At 41.9% G+C, this 20,898-nt stretch overlaps 1 protein-coding gene across 1 annotated transcript in view; it reads right to left on the bottom strand.

The window, feature by feature from the left end:
- Positions 1-5,224: 5,224 nt before the first annotated feature.
- Positions 5,225-20,898, bottom strand: part of nkd1 (NKD inhibitor of WNT signaling pathway 1) — a 32,650-nt gene continuing 16,976 nt past the window's right edge. Inside the window, exons 4-10 of the mRNA XM_004539694.3 lie at positions 18,234-18,291; positions 14,545-14,648; positions 14,324-14,419; positions 12,276-12,423; positions 11,340-11,421; positions 10,762-10,889; positions 5,225-9,391 (exon numbers count right to left, since the gene is read on the bottom strand). Of these exons, the coding sequence (XP_004539751.3) occupies positions 8,859-9,391; positions 10,762-10,889; positions 11,340-11,421; positions 12,276-12,423; positions 14,324-14,419; positions 14,545-14,648; positions 18,234-18,291 (1,149 nt within the window). The 3' untranslated portion in view covers positions 5,225-8,858. The remainder of the gene's footprint in view (positions 9,392-10,761; positions 10,890-11,339; positions 11,422-12,275; positions 12,424-14,323; positions 14,420-14,544; positions 14,649-18,233; positions 18,292-20,898) is intronic.

The following is a 20,898-nucleotide window of genomic DNA, read 5'->3' as shown; positions in this document are numbered from 1 at the left end:
TAGCCAACAGCACACTTAAATACCTTTATGATGTGCAGTGCTGAGAGAGTGCAGCTCTTTATTTTCTTCTGTAAGCTGCTTTTCTTGGTAATTGTTCACTGTAATTGCTGTTAGCAGAGGTTAGGTATGGAGGCCTATCTGCTCCCACCACTCCCCCTGCCAGTGGCAGACACCCTCAGACATTGGTGCGTTGGTGGTTCTTGGTGTCCGGGGATGAGCGTTCAGGTACGCACCGGAGACCAAGGAAGACCAACAGAGGGACAACCGTGCCACTCTCCCGGAAAGAGCTGAGGAGAGCCCCAGATGAGGGGTCACTCAGCAGCCGCGGAGCAGAAGCCGGTGAGCTCCGCCGGCAGCCAGCTGTGCCAGAGTGACCGAGCCCCAGGCCCAGAGGCCGAGGGCACCCCACCCCCCGAAGGGACCTGAACGAGCCCCAGGCTCCAGGCCTCGACAAGCAGCAACCAGGAGTGAGCCTGTGCTCTGAGGGCCTCTGGATGTCTGGAGCCTGGATCTCCTCCATACCTGCTTCATGCCCTGGAGGACGGGGCTGTGGCTCCCCACACCCTCTAGCAGATCATTACATGAAGGAACCTTTTGAATACAAGCACGCTCATGCTCACAGGTATACACACGAGTGCTCACAGACACAAACTACACCCTTTTTGGCTCCTACCTCAAAGCACACTGCGCTGTCGATCTTACGTGCTGCACAATAATATTCAACATTTAGTATTTACTGTTATATTCACATAGATTATCGCGATGATGTTGTTCATTATATTGCTCTCTTTTTTTGCTTGTATTCTCTTTTTTCTTTCTCAACAGGTGATCCAGGTGATTGATATATGTATTTTTTGTTTGTTTGTTTGTTTTTGTTTGTTTTTGTTTTTTGCCCTTTATCACCGTTCCTCTTCCCCGCTGTTTTTCTTTCCCTACCTCTCTTTCTTTCTCCCTTTTCTTTCCCCCAGTCATGTCTGTCCCGTGTGTAGCAAGTGAAAATAAAATAAAATAAATAATAAAAACAAAGGTCAATCAAATGGACCAATACGGCAAGGGATGGTCCATTTGGTAAAGTAAATCCATTGGGCATCTTTCTTGGCCTTTAGACGATAATTCTGATGGCAAAAGAACCAAACGGGACAGGCCAAAAAAAAAAAAAAAAAGAAGTAGAGTTTATGTATAACTGACTCTGTGCCACATGCTCAGACTTTCTATCTATGGTGTAAGCCAGAAGTTGACCTTCCATCCATCAGTACCTCTAGATCATTTGCACGTATTTATATTGACTATTTTTATTAACTAGACTTTAAACTCATATCGGCACTCGAGTTTGCACAGCATATAGCATTCAAGGATAGAGAAGACCTGATTGCAACTCTAGCAATTAATAAAATGCTACTACTATTGCTATAAACAATAATAGTAATAACAACTGAATTATAACATTATGGTTTAACAGCACACAAAAACACTTTTCAGGTGGATGAAAATGTAATGAATCTGGTTGGTAGACCTTCCTATTTATTGTAATTTATCTTAATTTGCCCAACAGTTTTTAAAGAACCACATAAGCTCAGCAGTAACTCATCATCATCCTCAAAAAGGACAATTAAAGTCTATTACAACTTGCCAATTAGTAGTAATGGAAATCAATACTGATATCTCCTGACACCTTGAATAATTCTTGCTATGTCTGCTTGCAGACAATAACAAGTTGCTAGTTGTTTAAAAAAAACTGTTGGAAAACTAGACATCTGGATTGCGTCTCACAATGGAAAAAATCTTATATTTCCAATTGTCATATGACACAAAGCCCATATCAGCTAAGCTAAGAATAATGATATAATGATATCTGTTTCAAGTTTGGCTTTTTTGGAAGTCACATGATAGTAGTCCCCAGCCCATGTGAGTGAATCCAAAGCCTTTTTTTAACTGCAGGGCAATTATTGGGCTCAACAGAAGAGGCGAGAGTTTCATAAAAAGCACAGTGGGCAGCATTGTAAAATGAAAAAAAAACAAAAAAACAATGTCCGTCTGTACTAACGAGCTTATAAAGAAAGAAAGAAAGAAAAAGAAAAAGAACTGCAAAAGAACAAAGGTTCAAATGTAAGACCACATATTTATTTTGCTTGGCTGGATGATAAATCAGTAGAAGAAGAACAATGAGAGCGTAATAAAAAGGGGAAGTCATTGCATGTGGAAAACCATATCTAGATCTGCTTGTTGACTATAACTCCAAGAGCTGAGAAATGGTACAACTTCAAGTTATAGGCTTATAAGGCTTATACACAGAGATCATTTCAGTTAAAGTTCTTTATGAAATGACAAAAAAATCGTGGATGTTCAGATCTGTAGAGGTTAACAAAGTTGAAATGAACAGTCAGTAGTAGATCACCTTTCTTAAGACCTCCAAATTTGGAACTTGCAAAGCATGTTCTACATCCTTAACACTTTTACCTGCCACACTTATGAAGTGTCCTGAACCAAAGAGATTGAGCAGCAGAGACAGGCTTACAGATGGGAAGAAGGCACTGTCTCCAGTGCCGTCATTTCAAAAGGCGTGAATGCATTATCCAACCGTTACTCTGCACTGGAGGAGAAAATCTCCATGAACACCAAGGCTATTACCAACATATGTGAAGAGTTGAAAGGAGTGGAGATCAAAGTCAGTAAAAAAAAAAAAAGAAGAAGAAGAAAATGTCAGAAAAAAAGAAGAAGCAGCCTCATGCCAGGCTACAGAGAAAAGATGATGCAGTAGGATACAGTAAGAAATGACACTTTCAGCTATATGGCATCTGAGACTCGCAATGTAGATGTATGGACTGTAAGTTTTTGAACACTTCTTCTTCTTCTTTTGAGAAAAGAATTTCAGGGTTCATGTAACAAAACATCCATCTATGAACCCGGTCTGAAATTCACATGTCTAGAATAAATTGCAGTTGGTGGTTTGCGAATTTTAATAAAGGGCCTGAAAGCTCCAGTCAAAAATGGTCAGCTGGTGTTTCTTTTACTGATTGCTCTGCTCTCTTGGTTTTCATTAGTTATGGACAATGCAGCTTTACACAGGGCAATTATGGCATTTATTAGCTTTGCCAGGATCTTACAAAAGATTTCTGTTTATGATGAGCGATGCTCTCCGTGATGCTCACTTGCGTAATCTTTAAATCACTTCAGAATTTTTTATCTGTATACAATGTGATTAAAAGCTTGTGGCTAACAAACTACAGCTCTGCAGGAACTATTATGCTCTTTATTATACTTCAGAATTGCTTTCAGAGGATGACCGCTTTGAGTTCGAGAGCGTTTCTTTAGTTTGTATGCACCTAATGATACACCTCAGGCCAGGACTATACTTTCCTTTCCATCTTTGAAATTTAAAAATCACTAGGATAAGTACAAGTAAGCCTGTCTTATCCCAGGTGGTGACTAAAAGTGCATCTGATATAAATGGATGACCATGTGGAGATTTCTCAAAATCTTAACACTTGGAAGGTTAAAACTTTTCGTGTGATCTGTTGATGGCTACAAACATGTGAGTTCAAACAAATACTGTTATGTATATCTTCCTATGTATGTTTTTCCTCCTTAACCTTATGCAGGAAACATGTTAAACATTAGCCGAAAATTAGCTTCATAATACTAAATATATGTGTTTCCATCGAAAAACAAAAAGTATTTCTGTGGTATGTTTTATGTAGTTAAAGCTAGACATAGCTCATGCTTTCCATTTAAGTGATCACGCTGTAACAACTGTAACCACTTACTACTTACCTCTTATTGGATGTCTGATGCTTTTAATAGCCAATCTTTAAAGCAGTAGTAACAGTAACCTGGTAAGCTGTTTTAGGATAGAAACCATTTGTAATGATGATACATACAAGTTCTGCGGGTTACACTGGCTCGCTCACACAAATAGCCATGTTCGTGAGAGGAAGCCATATCACATTGCCAAGAGGCAGACTCTCTGCAGTTGCCACGACCAGAGATAAGCTGCTAAGCTTCAGATGAAAGTGCATGTACATGTCGAGAGTGTGGCATGGTGAGCAGCTGTCTGTGGTCAGCCTGATTTGGGAGCCCTCTGTGACACCACCAGTTAAGATACAGTGGAGTGGAGGATTTACTGTATACATTTCACCCACACCCTTTTTCATCAGTCCAGTTTAATTCTTGGAAAATAAAAAAAAGTCAATCCACCAAAAAGAAGAGCAAATTACACGAGATATTTAATTAATTAGAAGCAGTCTATTGAGACAATATGGAACTGAGCACTTTAAGATGTGATGGGGCCTGATTATTCGAGACTTTGAATGTGAGCAGAGGGATTTAAAATTCAATTCTGAATTCAACAGGGCTGCATGGTGGTGTGGTTGTGCTAACCACCACACCACAGAAGACCCTGAGCTCAGCTCTGGCTGTGGCCTTTTTGCGTGGAGTTTCAGGTTATCCCTGTGTTTGTGTGGGTTCTCACTATAAGCAAGGAAACTGTAGAACCTAAAATTAGAGTAACATTAAATCATTCGACTATTTTGTTTTTGTACATGCTCATTATGGCGCCTTGGTAATATATACATTTTACCTTTTCTGAACATGGATGAAGGGCTGGTGATTATATTGTGCTTTTTCATTCTGATTGACCATTCAACACACTATTAGTCCAACCCTCATTCACCCAATTACACGCACACACTCTCATACAAGCTCTTTTTTTAAATCTAGCATCCACACTACTTCAGACACACTTTGATGGATATACTCAGGGTTTAGTATTCTGACAATAGATATTTTGACATGCAGTTACCTTGAGGTCCAGTAATTTCCCCTAGGAGGTACAGTCATGTAGATTGTATCTATAGGGATATTGATACAGTCTACAGTTCTTACAGTCTACAGAAATTGTGCATCACTATGGAGGAGGAAGAGTAGTAGCAATCTATATACACTGAAAAAAGAACAAAAAAACCCATGATAACATATCTATACATCCCAACCGGTTTCTTATATTTCAATGCACAAAGTGTACATAAGACAAAGTGTAAAGTTTTTATGGGTGCTTAATGACTACTTAATGAAGACATTGCTATAGTTTCAAAAGAATCTGACATGTAGTCAAAAAAGAGGAAATTGACACAGCTTTCCATATTGATCTCTGATATTGTATGTCCTGTGCATAATTTTTAAAACATTAAACAGAAAATATTCTTAAGTAACTCCAGAAGTCATGCAGTTTAATAGGAACAGGTTCATACTTTAATAAAAGGGTATTTTCCCTTGGCACAGATCTGCTATCAAATAAATAAAGCAATTAATCAAATACAATCTAATATAAACTAAATGTCATGGAAATAGAAAAAAAACATTAGATGACCATGGAAGATGCGAAAAGACAGCTAGAGCTAAACAGGTTTACAGCAAACAGCAAGTGAAAGTGTATATCTCTGTGGGTGAACAGACAGATTTCCTTCCAGATAAGTGGGACGGTCACTGTGGATACTATGGGACAGCAGGAAAATGAAAAACCTTGACAGTTATTTAACTATAAAAAACCCTATCTTTATATATGATGCTGGTTTAACCTTTCTGCAGTCCAATATATACATCAGGTTAAAAACAGTGATGATACATAAATCTTATAAAGCAAATTACTGGTGCATTAGATACTACTGTGACTCAGAATACTGACAGTTCAACAGGACCAAAGTAGGTGCATCAAAAGCAGTTTGTGTGACACAGATTAAAATGTTATGTTTGAAAAGCGGCATTCATACATTGAAATTCATGTTACACTCATGCCCACATAACAATCTGCCAAAAAGAGTAATAAAAAATACATTTTGTTAGATTTTGAGGGACAGCTGAGGACTTGGCTGCTAAGAAACGAAACAACAACAAAAAATCTGAGTTTTCTTCCTCACAAAATATAACTCCGTTACCTTGGTGTGATAAAAGAAACAATAGGGATAGCAACAGTGCTGGTTAGAGAGGGAGGTTGTAAGAACACAAGTTTTCTTAGAGGTTGAGGTACGCTCCCTCAAAGAAAGTCTGCTCGACAAACCAGAAACGCAACTGCTTTCCCAACCCTTAACAAATGCTGTTGAGGCACACGCTATCAAGAACATTTGAGGTTTTTAGTGAAGGTTAGTCTATGAATGTGAAGCAGGGCATTAAAAAAATTCAAATGAAGAGAGAGCTCTGTGTGTTCAGTCAAACACTTTCAGGGTTAAAAGAAATTTTAAAAATTCCAACCTGGCTTTTGGTCTGAGTCACTCAAATTTCTTCAGAAGCTCTCGTCCACCATGACAAATGAGACCACCCTACAGTCGCCTGCTCACTGTCCATTACCACAGGAGAACCATTTTCACACTCGTATTTGGAAACTAGTATCTACAAACCTACAGCGCTGAGAGGGCTCCAGTAGAAATGACTTTTTATCTAGGAAAAACAGTAAGAGGTGAGAAAGCTAAGGCATGGAGCACAGCTGTGACCCCAGCCTGAAAATGAGGCCGTCATTGCCACCAGGTCCCACGAGATGGCCCGTCTGACCGGTGCTTCTGCTGAAAACAGGCTACAGCTGTGAGACAACACCACAGGGCTAAGGGCAAGACTGGCATACGCTGCATTCCTGTGTATTACAATCATACACACACACACCCTTACGACAAACTAAGACAATCAAAAACAATCCTTTCAATGTACTTCAAGTGGATGCATTGTGGACAATTATGAGCCCTGGGGCCTGATTTGCAAAAGCCATATGGTGAAAACGCCCTTCCTCTGAATGTAGATTTCCATTGCACAAGGCACTTAAACACAGAAAACTACAGCTGCACAGGGGCAAGTTCTTTTCAGTGTGACACTGAAAAGTGCTTGCCTAGAATTAAGGAAATCAGCACTCTCATACCAGCAGCTAGTAGGTTACTGCTTCTGTCAGAGCTGAGATGGCACAGGTATGGTGATGCTAGTCCCCTCGAGCATCAGGGGACAATATGAATAGACTGGCAGGACAGCAGCAGTGAGCGGTAAATTATGGCTGCAGTGGAGACTGCAGGGCCCCATGTCATCCAGCACCAGAGGAATGAGACAGCTGAAAGAGCACCACAAACAGAGCCTTGTTGGCTGAGCGCTGAGGCCACATGGCGGCACGGTGAAAGACCTGCTGACAGCTGAGGGACAGGAAGATGCCATGGAAACGGAGGGAGAAGCCGTGTGACCCTGGGCAAGGATGACAAAGCTGCTACCAATTGGGGAAAGAACTAGACTTGGAAACAGAAAACCAGAGTGCGCAAAACTGTGGACAAATTCTGGGAGTGTGAATATGTGTCTCTGCTAATAGCCGAAACACAACACTTCGGAAATATTGCATGCATGCTCAGCAAAGCATTTTTGCTGCATAAATAATAAACTGTAAATAAGTCTTGTTAAAGGCCACACTGCACTGTGATGAATGAACACACCCACCTTGTGCTGGTAACAAGGTTTCAATTTATGCAAACATGCCACTAAAGCTATGTGATTTATCTCTAACATTTTAAATATTTAAATAAAGAAAGAGCTTCTTGGAGCGCATCAAGATCTTTACACCAGATATATTCTAAAAGCTAACTGCTGTCTGAAAAAAAATCACAGGACATAACATAAAATAACATAACATTTTAAAAACACTGGCAACTGAGTTTTGCTTGTGTCATGAGTTGGAGCTTCTGAACAGCACTGTTGAGGGTTGGGATTTTAGTCACTTGCCATAATTACAGGTTACATTTGGGTGAGAGTTGAAAGTCAGTGTGAAGGAGTGTGTGACACTGGATCACTAACAGAGTTTGATAGAAAAAATGAGGCTGCTAGTGGTCTTAATAAAAATGCAGTTGTGAAGGAAAACACAGAGCTTCAGATAGTGAATACAAAGATATCACATTATCAATAAAGCTTATAAAATTGACAACAATATTTACTTTATGTACAGCAAATGTTAGTTAATAAATGTAAGGAGCTATTCAACATTTCAGTACTGCAGATTGTGACAAAAATGTTTAAGTACATTGAAAATAACCTCTGAATACTTAGTCAAAGTCACCTTTACAACAACAATTAGGATAAAATTAGAGGTAGCAGCGGATTTAGGATCGCTCTTCTTTTTCACTTTAGAACATTTCAACATTTTCCTTCCCATTTTTGCTGACGGGGCGTTGTATGCTTAAATCAGAATCTTCATAATCATCTCTACAGCCTACATTAAATACTCACACACAAACGAGTGCACTTCAAGTGGTTTTCAGCAGACAGCGGTGTTGTGACACTCAGACACGCACACACAGACCCTTGTTTACCCATGCATTCACACAAAATTTCGCTCTCTCACACACACACTGCACCCTGCTCTGCAATCACTTAAATTCCTTCATATGTTTTCATCTTAATGTCACTCTTCCTCTTGTCCCTCTTTTCCTTGAAAACCTTTTGGCTTAGTGGTCTGGAAGGATTGTGGTGCTGGTTTGGAGTTGTACAGTTCATCCAGTAGAGGATCAGAGAACCAGGGCGAGAGGAACAAGTGAGCAGCTCCTCTTTGCTTCCTCTCAACCCCCCACCTTCAAGCTCCTTAGTCTTATATTACTGTACTGTGGCCTCCTGCTGCATACCCAACCTTCTCTATGTTTGGCAACCTCTTTAATAATACTGATTAACAACATGTCAGTATGTGCACCCGTCCCATGATCCTCCTCTCCACCTCAATGTCTATCAGCATGCCACTACATGGGTAACTGCCCAGAGTTTTAGGAGGGAGCAGCCTGCACTCTGTGTCTGCTGACCGGGATGGGCTTTGTGGCCTTACAGGAGTGCTGAGCTGTTCCAGGCAGGATGGAAATTCAGGACTGGTAAAAATGGTGGTAGTGGTGATGGTGTTCGTGGTGATGGTGATGCTCATGCCGCTGCACAACTTGCGCCAGACCCCCCTCATAGAGCAGCACGCTAGGTAGGTCTCTCACCTGCTCCTTCTCCACCACTGGCCCAGGTGCTGGTAGAGGGCCTAAGGCTCTGTAGCCCTGGCTCTCTTTGGATCGTTGCTTGTGTTTGCGGTACGGAGCTGTAGACTGATGAGGAGGAGTCTGACTGGGTAGAGCTGGAGGAGGGGGAATACCTCGGCTCCTCATCACTCTGCCATTGATCTGCGCAGGAGGTGTACGGCTGTGTGTCTTTGGAGAACGGAGGGCATGTTTCCCTGAGTCTTGGCCTCGCAGCCGGGCAGAGTGGAGGTTGTCTGGAGCAACGGTGTCCACAACAGTCTGTAAGCGGCGGTGATGGGGATGGGAGTGACCATTTTCTGGTTCATGGGAGCGAGAACGAGTCTGGTTAGATGACCTGGCCTGAGGCTCTGCTTTAGTCATCTCTGCAGCAGGGGCTGTGAAGGAGAGACAAAAATGTTTATTTTAAACAACTGCAAACACCTACAAACTATGATGGGGTCACAGAACTGACATTCAAAGTGAAGTGGGCCCTTTAAATTCAGTAATAAAATCAGAGAAAATGGAGCAACTCAATGACCGAGTGGTTAGAAAGTGTCATGGATCGCTGTGTGGCAGGCAGGAGGAGGACCCAAAATGCAAAACTCACAGACACGGGGATGAACTCAAAAATTACAGCTTTAATGCTGGAGAGGCAGAACGTAGGAAATACGAAACTAAACTGGGAAAACTAAATACAAAGCTCGCCAAGAAACACAGGGAGGAACACACACAACATGAGGGAGAACGCGACACAGAACTGAGGGAGACGCAGACATAAATACACAGAGGGTTAACGAGGGAAGTGGGAGCACACGGGGAACACAGGTGACACTGATAATAATCACGGGACATGGCAGGAGTGAACACAACACTGACGGTAGAGGTGAAACAGGAAGTACAGAGGTTCAGACAGGAGGAGAGAGAGCACGGGGAGAACACCAACATAACGGGCAGGGGAGACACGGAATAAACACGAAAGGGGACGAGGGCTCATGAATACACAGAGGGGCACACAGGGGGTGAGAGTCACAAAGGGAAAGCACTCAGGGAACAACACAACAGGGCAACTCAGGAAACAGAGCCTAAACAGGGAACAAAATACAAACATACAAGAAAACTAAGAACACTGGGCCAACATGGCCCAGGACCATGACAGAAAGCATATTGTGTGGCAAAGAATGGTATAACCTCCCAGTCTGTGGCATCTCATTCCCCTGCTCTCTTTACCCAAATTTCCCATCTATTCCAACTCTGCTATCTTAACAATAGCAAATGGCAAAAGAAGAATTTGATAAAAGTAAAGTGAACCACAGTGTAAAAAATGCTGTGTGACCAGCTTTCTAATAAATTTTGTCTTAAGGTTTGACGGTAGGATTCTGGCAGCCACGTGTCAGGTTCTTTCTCCGTGCAGATAACCCTGAAACAACTTGACAGAGAGCAGATCTCTGTTAGCACTTTCCTGACAGAGCTAACATTAAAATAATCACGTCATCACTAACCATCAGATCAAGGCTGTTGCTCATTACACCTAATACTTCACTTAACAACAGCCCACTCTGTTGATGGGCTCTAGCCTTGAACACTTGATGTATTGTGCTTGCCTGAGCCCACATGTTTGTACTGGCGAGGAGCGCAGTGGGCTGCTAGTTCCATCTAATGGCTCCAAGCAGGTGCCGCAGTAATGAGGGCCCCTGGATGCAGCTTCAAAGAGCCACCGTCTGCATTTCTCCCTCCCCTCCCCTTCCACTGGCCCCTGTCCACTCACCGGCTCCGAAGCGGGACGTGTAGTTTTCGATGCCTGCCAGGTCCAAGTAGTGGTTCCTGCGTTCCAGGTTCTCATCCACACAGTGGCGCTGGCAGCCAGGCTGGGTGTGGTGGTCACTGTGGTGGCGCCTGTGGACACAAGCGGCACCGCTCATTAGGTAGCAGTTTGGGCCACTGAGGTTCACTATGGTAATGTTTGGAGAAAGTAAAACAAGTGTTCCTTATGATCAGCCTGTGGCACGGTAATTGTTAGAGAAGTGAGATTGTGATAGGAAAATCACTGGTTTGAATGTCAACTGGGAGTACTTGAACAGCACAGAGAGTGAAGTGTCTCTGCTGTTTATTCTTCCTCATTGCAATGCACTGGGCACAGCTAATTAGAGAGTAAAGGAATATTACAGAAGCCATGTAAGAAGTCCTCCTAAAACAAACTTTGCCCCTAGACGTGTTTTGTAGGAATGTTTCTACTTTTAGATTGAAAAATCAGTGGCACAAGCCTTAACATGCTGCTTATTCATATACAACTGTATACACTACAACCAGCAGACACTGAGACACGTACAAGAGAGATGGGTTTACCTTAGGAGTGCTCGAGACTTCTTCTCTGCACTCTTGGGGTCTTCAATGCACTTGTCATTTTTCTCTCTTGGGTGGGGTAAGTCTGAGTATGTGTGAAAGACAGGAGGCTATTATCAAAGAGAGCAACACAGAGCTGCCACACACACACGCACCCAAGCACGAACGACAACAGTCACACAAGCCTCAGAAGAAAGCAACCTTTGTTTTGGGGTTTTACTTTGAAGATCTATAGAAAAGGAAAAACAACAGTGCTTCATTTATTCTATTTTCAACTCCCAGTCTTTTATAAGGCGTGGAATAAAAAAAAAAACATGCAGACTTCAGAAATAGTTTATTAAGGACGTGAGATCTGATGCGGTTTGAAATTAGCATGAAGTCAACCAGCAATCTTTTCAAAGCATGCTCTGCCTCAATCTCTTGACAGATATTTATAGCCGAAACAATAGGACGCAAACACACAGGAATATATACTTTTTGAGATATTTCTCCCTGACGACTTGTTTACCAAGTCGTCAGTGAGAAAAGTTAAGTTGAACGCAGCTATATTTTCCCAGCAGCTCTGAGAAGGGGGGACGAAGAGAGGGGGAGCAGGGGGGAAAAAAGAGAACTTTGGAGAAAAGAAAAATGGCTGTGGTTATCAAAAGGACTCAGCACATCTCTTAAGGTTTCTTTCAGAGTATTTGAAGGCGCTGAGGGAGGGGGCTCTCTCTTGGCTCTGTCACTCCCCCCATCATTAAAAATGAACCCCATTGAGTGGGAGAGATGGAGCGACGCCGAAACTGCAAGGAACAAAGCGCTGACAGGCCTGAAGAAGCCGCCTTTCTGCATGACAACAAACACATGTCTGGATGAGCTGACAGCATGCAACACAAGGGGGACCCCGAAATGCCCTCTCTTCTCCGCTGCTCCCACCCACTGCGTTAATGCGAGCTTTACCTGCGGCACCCTGCGTGCAGCTCCTCCACCGCTGGCTGGAGTCAGGAGCCACAGAGAGCTTGACACGTAATGTCTTGCTGCTGCCAGGAGAATGGTTGACTGAAGCGTCGACAACCTCGTAGATGGTGTGCAGCAGGCTGGTGATATCCTGCAGGAAACAGAAGATGAGAATTTGTTAAATTGGAGAGCGTTTTTTTAATCTTTCATTAATTAAATGTTCAATTTTGCAGATTCTTAGTCACACTGGTACAAATACAGATTTTCAAGAGAAATGGAACATGGGAGAGTATTCTTATGCCGACACTCTGAATCCAAGAATCTTAAGCTTTAAGCATTTAGACCATGCATAATAAATATCATGCTAGCGAAGAATTTACAGAAGTGTCTTAGACAACAGTGAACAGAGAAACTGACATCAGTTACTTCTGCTTTCCAAGTGAAGCGATCAAGTTGGGTATAAAGACAAGTTATAAATTCATAAAAACAAATGTCTTGTCAGTGGCACGGAAGCCTGTCAGGCCTGATATGAGTTGTATTAAGCTGTGAGCGCTGCACTTTCTATATTTGTTAAATTTGTTGAAGATACACATCTACAGTAGCGGCAACATCTAGGCATAGTAACACTGTGGCGTGGGTGTGGTCCTTGGCCAGCTGCAGAGGAGGCGTGACGCAGTGAGCTCCCGGGGCGGCGCAGGGGCGGGGTGAACAGGTGTGCTGGGATCTGACAGTGATTGTGTCTCTTTATGTGTTGGCAGTGACAGACGGAGACGGAGGTGACAGCAGAGAAAGAGAGCGCGGAGTATATGTGTCCACGTACAACCCCGAGCTTAATAAAAAGTTCTGCACTGTCAAAGTCGCTCCGGCTGGTATTTCTTGGGTCCACCGTTACAAACACATACAAACAAGGATCAGATAAATACTATGCTGAAAAGGGGAAAAGCTAAAACTGTTTATACAAACAAATAACTTTTGTTGTCAATACTCTAAAATGAAAAATGTTCACATAGCAGTAAGCTGAGTGACCACACATTGTAACATAGTGCTAGCTCTTGTGGCTCGTTAATCGGTATATTTTGCACTGAACTAATGACTCCCGCTTAAGTATCGGGAACTATGATGGATTCTTTCCTGGGTACAGAAGTAAAATGTCCAGACTCGTATCATGTGCTGCATCTCAGATGTCTTTAGGAAGTAAGAGGGTTTCACTATAACTGCTAAGAATCAAGACCGAACCACACAAGACTGCAAAAGCATGATTTTTACTCACTATACCACTATGACTCATAAAAAGGACTATTATAAATTCTACAGGGATCAGTTCCACATACTGGTTTCAGACACAGACAAAATGTAAAAAATTTCAATTAAAATAAAATAAAAGCTTCCCGTGTCATTTTTGGGTTTCCTTTTCTTTTTATTTGTGTGAATGGATTACAAAAAAAGAGAGAGAGAGAGCTGGAGAAGAAAGCTTTTCTTTCCCCCCTCCAAGCCGCTGTCTCATGAGCCGTGGAGCCACAGGCAATGCCAAAAAAACTGCACAGCCAACCACACAGAGGACAGCTCCAGTCTCTTTGCGCTGTTTCAAGTTGTTCTCAAAAAACACGGGCCTTTCTCGATGTTCTCTCAGATCTGTACCAGGCAGACGCAAGCCACAAGGTGCCTCACAGGAGCGGAAACACATACCTTTGCTGGATTCAGTTCTTACAAGTAAGACTGGGTTACAGGCTTTTTCTATCCATGCTTCCCTTTCGGGTGTGGCGATACCAAAAAGAAGTGAACAGGGAAGTTATTGATTTTTATTCCAACCTAAGGTGGGACATGATTCAGGATAAGCAAACTGCCGGCCAGGCTTTTTCTGTGCAAATCTCTTTAATGTGTGAAACATGCAGGAGAATAAACAAATACAGATTTCACGTTTCAAGGATTTCAATTTAAATTTAGTGCATGTTTTTGGCAGTTATTTGGATGTATTCACTGTCTTATTATCACGTCTTCTTTTATTTATTCATTAGGCAATTAAAGGCTTTTCCACTGAAGCAGGCGATTACCTCTCGCGTAACTTTGCCGCTGTTGTCAAAGTCGTAGAGGGTGAAGGTCCACTCCTGCCTGTTATCCTCCTCCACCGACACAGCGCACTCCAACTCCTGAAACAGCCCAGCATTGAATCAGTACCATACAGTGTGTGAGTGTGTATTTGTGTGTCCTGCTATTGCCCTAGTTTCATCCAGAGGGGGAAGTAATAAATGTCCTGTTTTGTGTTGACACTCACTTCAAACTGGAGCTGTTTCTGTGGCCCTGCGGGAGATTGGCTGTCCCTCTCCTGCATCTTCTCCTCCACACAGCAGCTGTCTGTCTTCTCCGGGGGTAAAGCCACTGCAATGGCACACACACAGACACACACAAAGATAAAAGAGAGAGCCTGAGGATGGCAGCATTGGGTGCAGCCACAACCTGAGGATATGTCGTTGCAATCAAGTGCGCCTTGTAAGCTCTGACTTCCGAGTTTGGCAGCCACAATTAAGACATGTCATCCATTCCAGCGCTCCTGGATGTAAAAACACAGCCAAACTCTTAACCGTTTTTGCCTTACACTTTTTATCATTAAATTGTATTTCTATTTATTTGATCCCAGTTATATATTTTGCAAGCAGAACAGCACTTTGATGAGCTTAGGAACAACTTGCAAATTAGGTTGGATTTTCTGTTTGGTTGGGGGTTTTTTTTTCCACTGGGCTGCTGAGGTGCACTGAAGTTGTAGGTTTTATTTACACTGTTTTTGATCATGCTCAAAGGCTGCAGAAAATCAAAGCACAGTTTGGTTCTCACAGTTCAAAAATGCTTTTTGGAACATTTCATGTTAGCAATCAGAGCAAACTGATCCATGACAGTGTGGGGTCAAGTCCCTACAGCGATAAAAAAAAACAAGGAAGTGATTCTTGTTTTTTAAAAGACATTTAAAGGAGCCTCTACCAGAAACTGAAAAAACACTTTTGTATTTTTCTGCATGAAGTTAGGCAAAGAGTTCATTACTTCATCATTCCATTGAGCAGAAGTACTACAGAATCAAAACAATAAAATCAAGGATGGGAGATGAAACGTTGAAACTGTGACAGCCCTAATTCTCTGGTGGCAAAAGCTCTTCCATCATCCACACACATAGTAATAGTTTTAAGCCGTTAGCTACAATATATTGCATATCATCTCAGTGGGTTCACCCTGAGAAGGGATGTTAAACATGAAACTGAATGGCATAACATGCCTAAAACATGATAGAATATGGCAACCAGTATTTGAATATAAATGGTGGACGTTGTGTTAACCACTCTTTGTATGTTTTGGTATCTAAAGAAACATAAATTCATAAACCTTGACTTTGAAATGAGTGAAGTGGAAGTGCCTTTAAACATGAGGTCAAAGTTGAGGAAGGAGTTGTTGTTTTTTTACTCTATTACAAGGTTCAACTGTCGCTGTTCAGTTCAAAGTCTAACTTTCAGTGTTGCGTGTTATCCCAGATCTAATGCAACCAAAATTGTCTTCTATGCTTTGAAATCAAGCATTTGTTTAGAACACAATGCCACAGACACAAACAGTATGTAACTGAGAATCAGGAGGTGTACCAGTCAGGACCTTTACAACTCTATGAATTACCCAGACACATCATTACCTTATTCTCACAGATGTATTCAGCCGTAGCCCCTAGTACGTTTCACCTCTGGTCATTTAGGTTTCCCCTTCCACCATCCCCATCACCCAATCACAGCCACAAAGTCTGTATCCACCCATAAAGCCACACCCCTCACCCCCACCCTCCCCAAACCCCTCCCACCACACTTTGAAGTTCCATTCTCAAACCTTCTGGAAGAGGATCAGACCGGCTGTAAAACAGAATCACTAATTAATTAAGCCAAGTCAAATCTGAAACACTGTTTGTTTGCTCGCCAACAGAGCAGACACAACAGCCCAATTTCTTTCCTCCTGATCCAAAGCAGATCAAAGCAGACCTGTCTCATCCCTGGGTAGGGGAAAATGCCAGAAATGAAAGGCATCATCCCAGGGAGCTTTTACCAACTTTTTGGAGAGAAGCAGCATTTGGGGTCCTGCTGTTTGATCATCTGAGGTGCTCAAAGGGAACATTGTGTGCGAAGGCAAATCTGTTCCGAAGCAGGCTCAATATGGTGGTGAGATGCTTATCTCACGGCTAATGAAATGCCGGGAGGAGTAACAGTAATCTGTTATCACCCTCCTCCCCCCCTCTGACCCCCTCCCAATCACAGACATAAGCCCACTCTTTATGAGTGAAGCTGCCGCTACGGGATTGGCTGCACATCAGATCTGAGGGGCAAGATGGGGGCAGTCGAGTCTGGCACCATCCATGCCAAGGCCGTTCCAGTGACTGCACTACACTTTGCATGCATACGCGTTATGCAAACACACACACACACACACACACACACACACGGAGAGAGCATCACAGGCAGGTTGGGAAAGCTGCCACACACTATGAGCAATCACACTCAGTCGGCTTAGCTAAAATACTTTATTACACATAGTAGCCCCCCACTCCCTCCCCTATATGTACAGGCAGAACCAGCATGATTTTGGGAAGGCCTGGATGGGATGCTTCTTGTATTGAAAGGTAACTTTTCCTCCAGCAGTTTTGTGACCAGCTGTAATCGCTGTGTATCCAACACGTGAGCCAGATGTGAAAGGATGTGATGATGGAAAGGACTGTTTCTCTTTTTCAACAAAAGGTTAAAGAGTATATTAAAAAAGTTTGCAACGGTAGGTTTTCTTGAATCCTAACAGTACAGATGTAAATAATCCTTAAGCTAATTTCATCACTGAGCTTTTTTTCCTCTTCTCAATTTTTGCTGCATGTTTTCTTTAACTTACTTCCTTAAGACAAAAGAAGCCCTTTCTCTTTGTTGTTCGTGCTGTCATTTCTTCTCTCTCTCTTCCCATTTTATCTGTACTCATCTTTGTGAAATCTATAGATACTGGATCTGATCAAACTAAATGGAGTTAATGCTATAAAACTTCCACAGCTACTCGTATTAGGGTAGTCCATTTTTAGTAGTAGTCCATTTTTATGTTTACAAAAGGTCAATTTATTCAAGACTGAAAACAGACAACATGAACATATCAAATGCCTATAGAAATATTTTAACAATTCAAGCTATAATCAGCTTTGCCCAACCTGAGATCTAAGCAAGATCTGTAACTACTCTGTTTCTCAAACAAAAACAACATTTTTTAGAGGTCAGTACTATGTAGATATTGACACATAAACTATGAAATCTTTTATTAAGCTGTCTTGAACTGTGGCTATTAATCAAAGTGAATGAAGAGAGCAGCATACTCTAATTAGCAACATCTGTCTTGAAGGGAGGACAGGCTTGGCCCATACACAGTTTAGCCCAGTTGCTAAAAATCATTTCAAACTCCATTTATCAGTCACATTATCTCTTGTCTCTCTGCTATTATCCACTGAAGTGAAACTGAAGTAAAACGGAATTTTCTGACATGCCTCCAGATTCTGGCTTGGTCTCATTCGACCCTACATTTTTGCCTGCACCTCACGTCCAATCGTGTCTTTAAATGGGAGGGAGAGACTTTCTCCTCCCAGAGCTCTTAATCCAGGATCACATCACATCAGGGAAAAAACATGGGGGAATGGAGGCACTTTGCAGTGCACCGCTGGGGAGGGGCGGATGAGAGATGGAGGAGGTGAAAAGGCAGGAGGGAAAGTAAAAGGGACTTCATCAGCACATTGCTGGGGCTTAGAGAATGGGTGTGGAGCAGAGGAGGAAGGGATGAAGCACTGGATCAAAGAGCCACACAAATACCTGAAGTTCAATTCCAAATAGTGTTTTTGGGATAGGGTTTTTTTTCCATTCAACTGAAACAGTACTCCAACTAATTTCACCACAGAGAGGAAAAAGATTGGGAGAGACCTACCTTCTAAACGATAGTGTTCATTGCCAATCCCCTCAGCACATGCTTCATCCATGGAGTCCTGAGCAGAGAAAGAAAAAGATGCATATATCATTGTTTTAAGTCACATAAAGCAAAAGTCGTCATATTTTTGTCACATAAAAACAAACATCTTTAACGATGCAAATCCACACCACTGCTTTTCAACGCAGAGTGACATGGCCGAATCGAAATTACAGCTTTTATATATCTATATATGAACAAAGTTTGACAAGTGCGCGCTGAGCTTAAACAGCAGCGGAAAGTTTAAGAGGTTGGTAATTGCAGGACTGAAACAAACTAAGCAAAAGACTGGCAGTCAGATTTGAGACTATGAAAGAAATTTTTAAATTACTACCACTGACCCGTCAGCGGGTTCTGAGAAAGACTGTTGGCTATTTCAGTGTCAGACTCTCACTACAGCAGCAGGCTTGGGGATTTCTTTTTATCCTGGGACATTTTCACCTGGGACCCCTCTTCTGGAAGCTCAGACTGTTAGTGCATACCACAGAGGCTGGAGGGATATGTGATCCTTAGAGTTTACTATGGAAAAGTCTGGCTCAGGTATCCATGTGGCAACACATTCGTTCAGCTGAAAATCATTACTCACAGGCTGACAAATGCATATAAATGCATGAATGTTTTTCGTTGCACATAAACCCCTGCAAAAGAAAAGCTTGTTAAAACTGCACAAAATGTGTTAAAAAGCAGACTTGTCACTGGCGATGATTAACCCAGACAACTGTTAACGAACTTTATAAAACAACGTGCATGTTTATTGTGCCTTCTGTGATCATAAATGTGAGAAAGACAGGTGTGTTACAGTGTGAGAGCAGATTTCTGAGTACTCCAGTGTGGTAAAGGGTCAAATTGGCTGATCCTACTCTCCTCAGTCTACTACTGGCTAGGTTACAACACCGTGGGTGGCCCGAGGAAGAGAATACAACTAACCACAGGACAAGGGCTGATAGACTAATACCCCAAAGCAGAGACCTGGGAAAAATCTGTTTGTTATTGGTATGAGTAGGTCAACACAGATTCCAACTTGGCTTCATGACCCTGCTCTACAGAAGATGTCTGCAAATCTGGGCAACTCACACCTGGCTGATTCACAGGAGAATCGGCCAGAGGAAAATTATACGAATTTGATTTTGAGGTTACTTATCCCTGGGATTTCCAGTAAATGTTCTAGTAAGCTGCAGTTATCTTAAATAAAGTATCATTATAGGTCTGATAATACTAGTGTTTACTAGTGGAAGTTTTAATTTCTTATACAAAGTCTCTTGTTTTAAAGAAAATTATTCAGCCTGAGTTCGGTTAATCACTACTTGCCCCAGTCACAGAGACTCCCTTCCACAGTACACATATCTCACTACTAAAGTGCTAAAATAATACAGAATAACACTGCATGATTACTAGATAAAGTATTGACTTCTCTTTTTATATCAGTATACATAATTCCACCTCATTTTTAAACTCAGATAGTGAAAAAGCCACAAAGGAGTGAGACTGTTGATGTGTGCGAACCTATTCAGATGGTTTACAGACACTGTCACAGTCACTTAATCCCAGAAAAACAAAATCAATCCACAACAAACATTCCTTTAATTCCTTACGCACCAAAAAACAGACCCTCACGCACGCACACAAACAGCATCTTGAATGTGTTTCAGTTTTTTGATGAATGATCCAGAATTATTGAGGGGTTAGCCAAGAACATGAGAAAAAGGGGGAAGAGGAATGTACTAATTGGTTGTTGTCTGTGGTGATGGATGGGAGCTATATTATTAGCATGCTGGGGTTACTCTCTGGGATTTGCTCTGGTCAGTGTTAAGAAGAAAATATCTCAGGATTTTTTTCTTTTTTTTTGTAATTTCACATGCACACACCCACACACAAGCAGATCCAAACACATTCGCCTTCTTCTCTGATCAAAACTCTCTAACCACAAATAGATGTGAAAATACCAAAAGACCAAACAGAAATAATTCTAAAACTGGAACAGAACAACCTTATTTCTCCTCTAAAGTGCATTTCCCTTTTCCATGTAGCATGTCAATGATTATCTTTGACAGTCTAATTAAAAACTTCATGTTGTAAAGTTGTCAAGTATAAAGATATAAAGGTTAAATCTGACTTACAAAAGTACTTTACCTTGAAGCATAACTTCTGTCTTTGGCAATGATGGATCAAATCACCAAAATGCCATTTAGTTCTAAAAATAAACATTGTTTGCTTCAAGGTTTCCCACCACTCAATTGGTCACAAGAACAATAAAGCAATTTTTTTGTTTAGCAACAGAAAAGGGAAGATTTTTACTGCAAAACTAAGATTCTTGGATTATCTGTGCGTTTTATGTGACCTATTTATATAATATGCAGTCAAAGTTTCCAAATAACGAGGTCAGCATATATACAAGTAATTCTCACCAGCCAAATCCTCACTAGACTCTGCTCTTCAGTCTTTATAAGGTCATCTCAAACATGCTGCTATGGATGTAACAACCAAAGCCCCACCCACCTGCTGTTTAAACCTTCTGTTTGCAACAGGCGGCCAATTAGAAGAAAGTTGGCTTCATGAGAGGGTTGCCTTAAAAGGGAGAGAGTGAGCTGAGGGAATTCACAAACGGCCAATATGAGATAGCCAAGAT

Source organism: Maylandia zebra, linkage group LG1 (genome assembly GCF_041146795.1).
Source record: "Maylandia zebra isolate NMK-2024a linkage group LG1, Mzebra_GT3a, whole genome shotgun sequence".
NCBI classification, from domain to species: Eukaryota; Metazoa; Chordata; class Actinopteri; order Cichliformes; family Cichlidae; genus Maylandia; species Maylandia zebra.
This window is presented reverse-complemented; position numbering and strand designations above follow the sequence as displayed.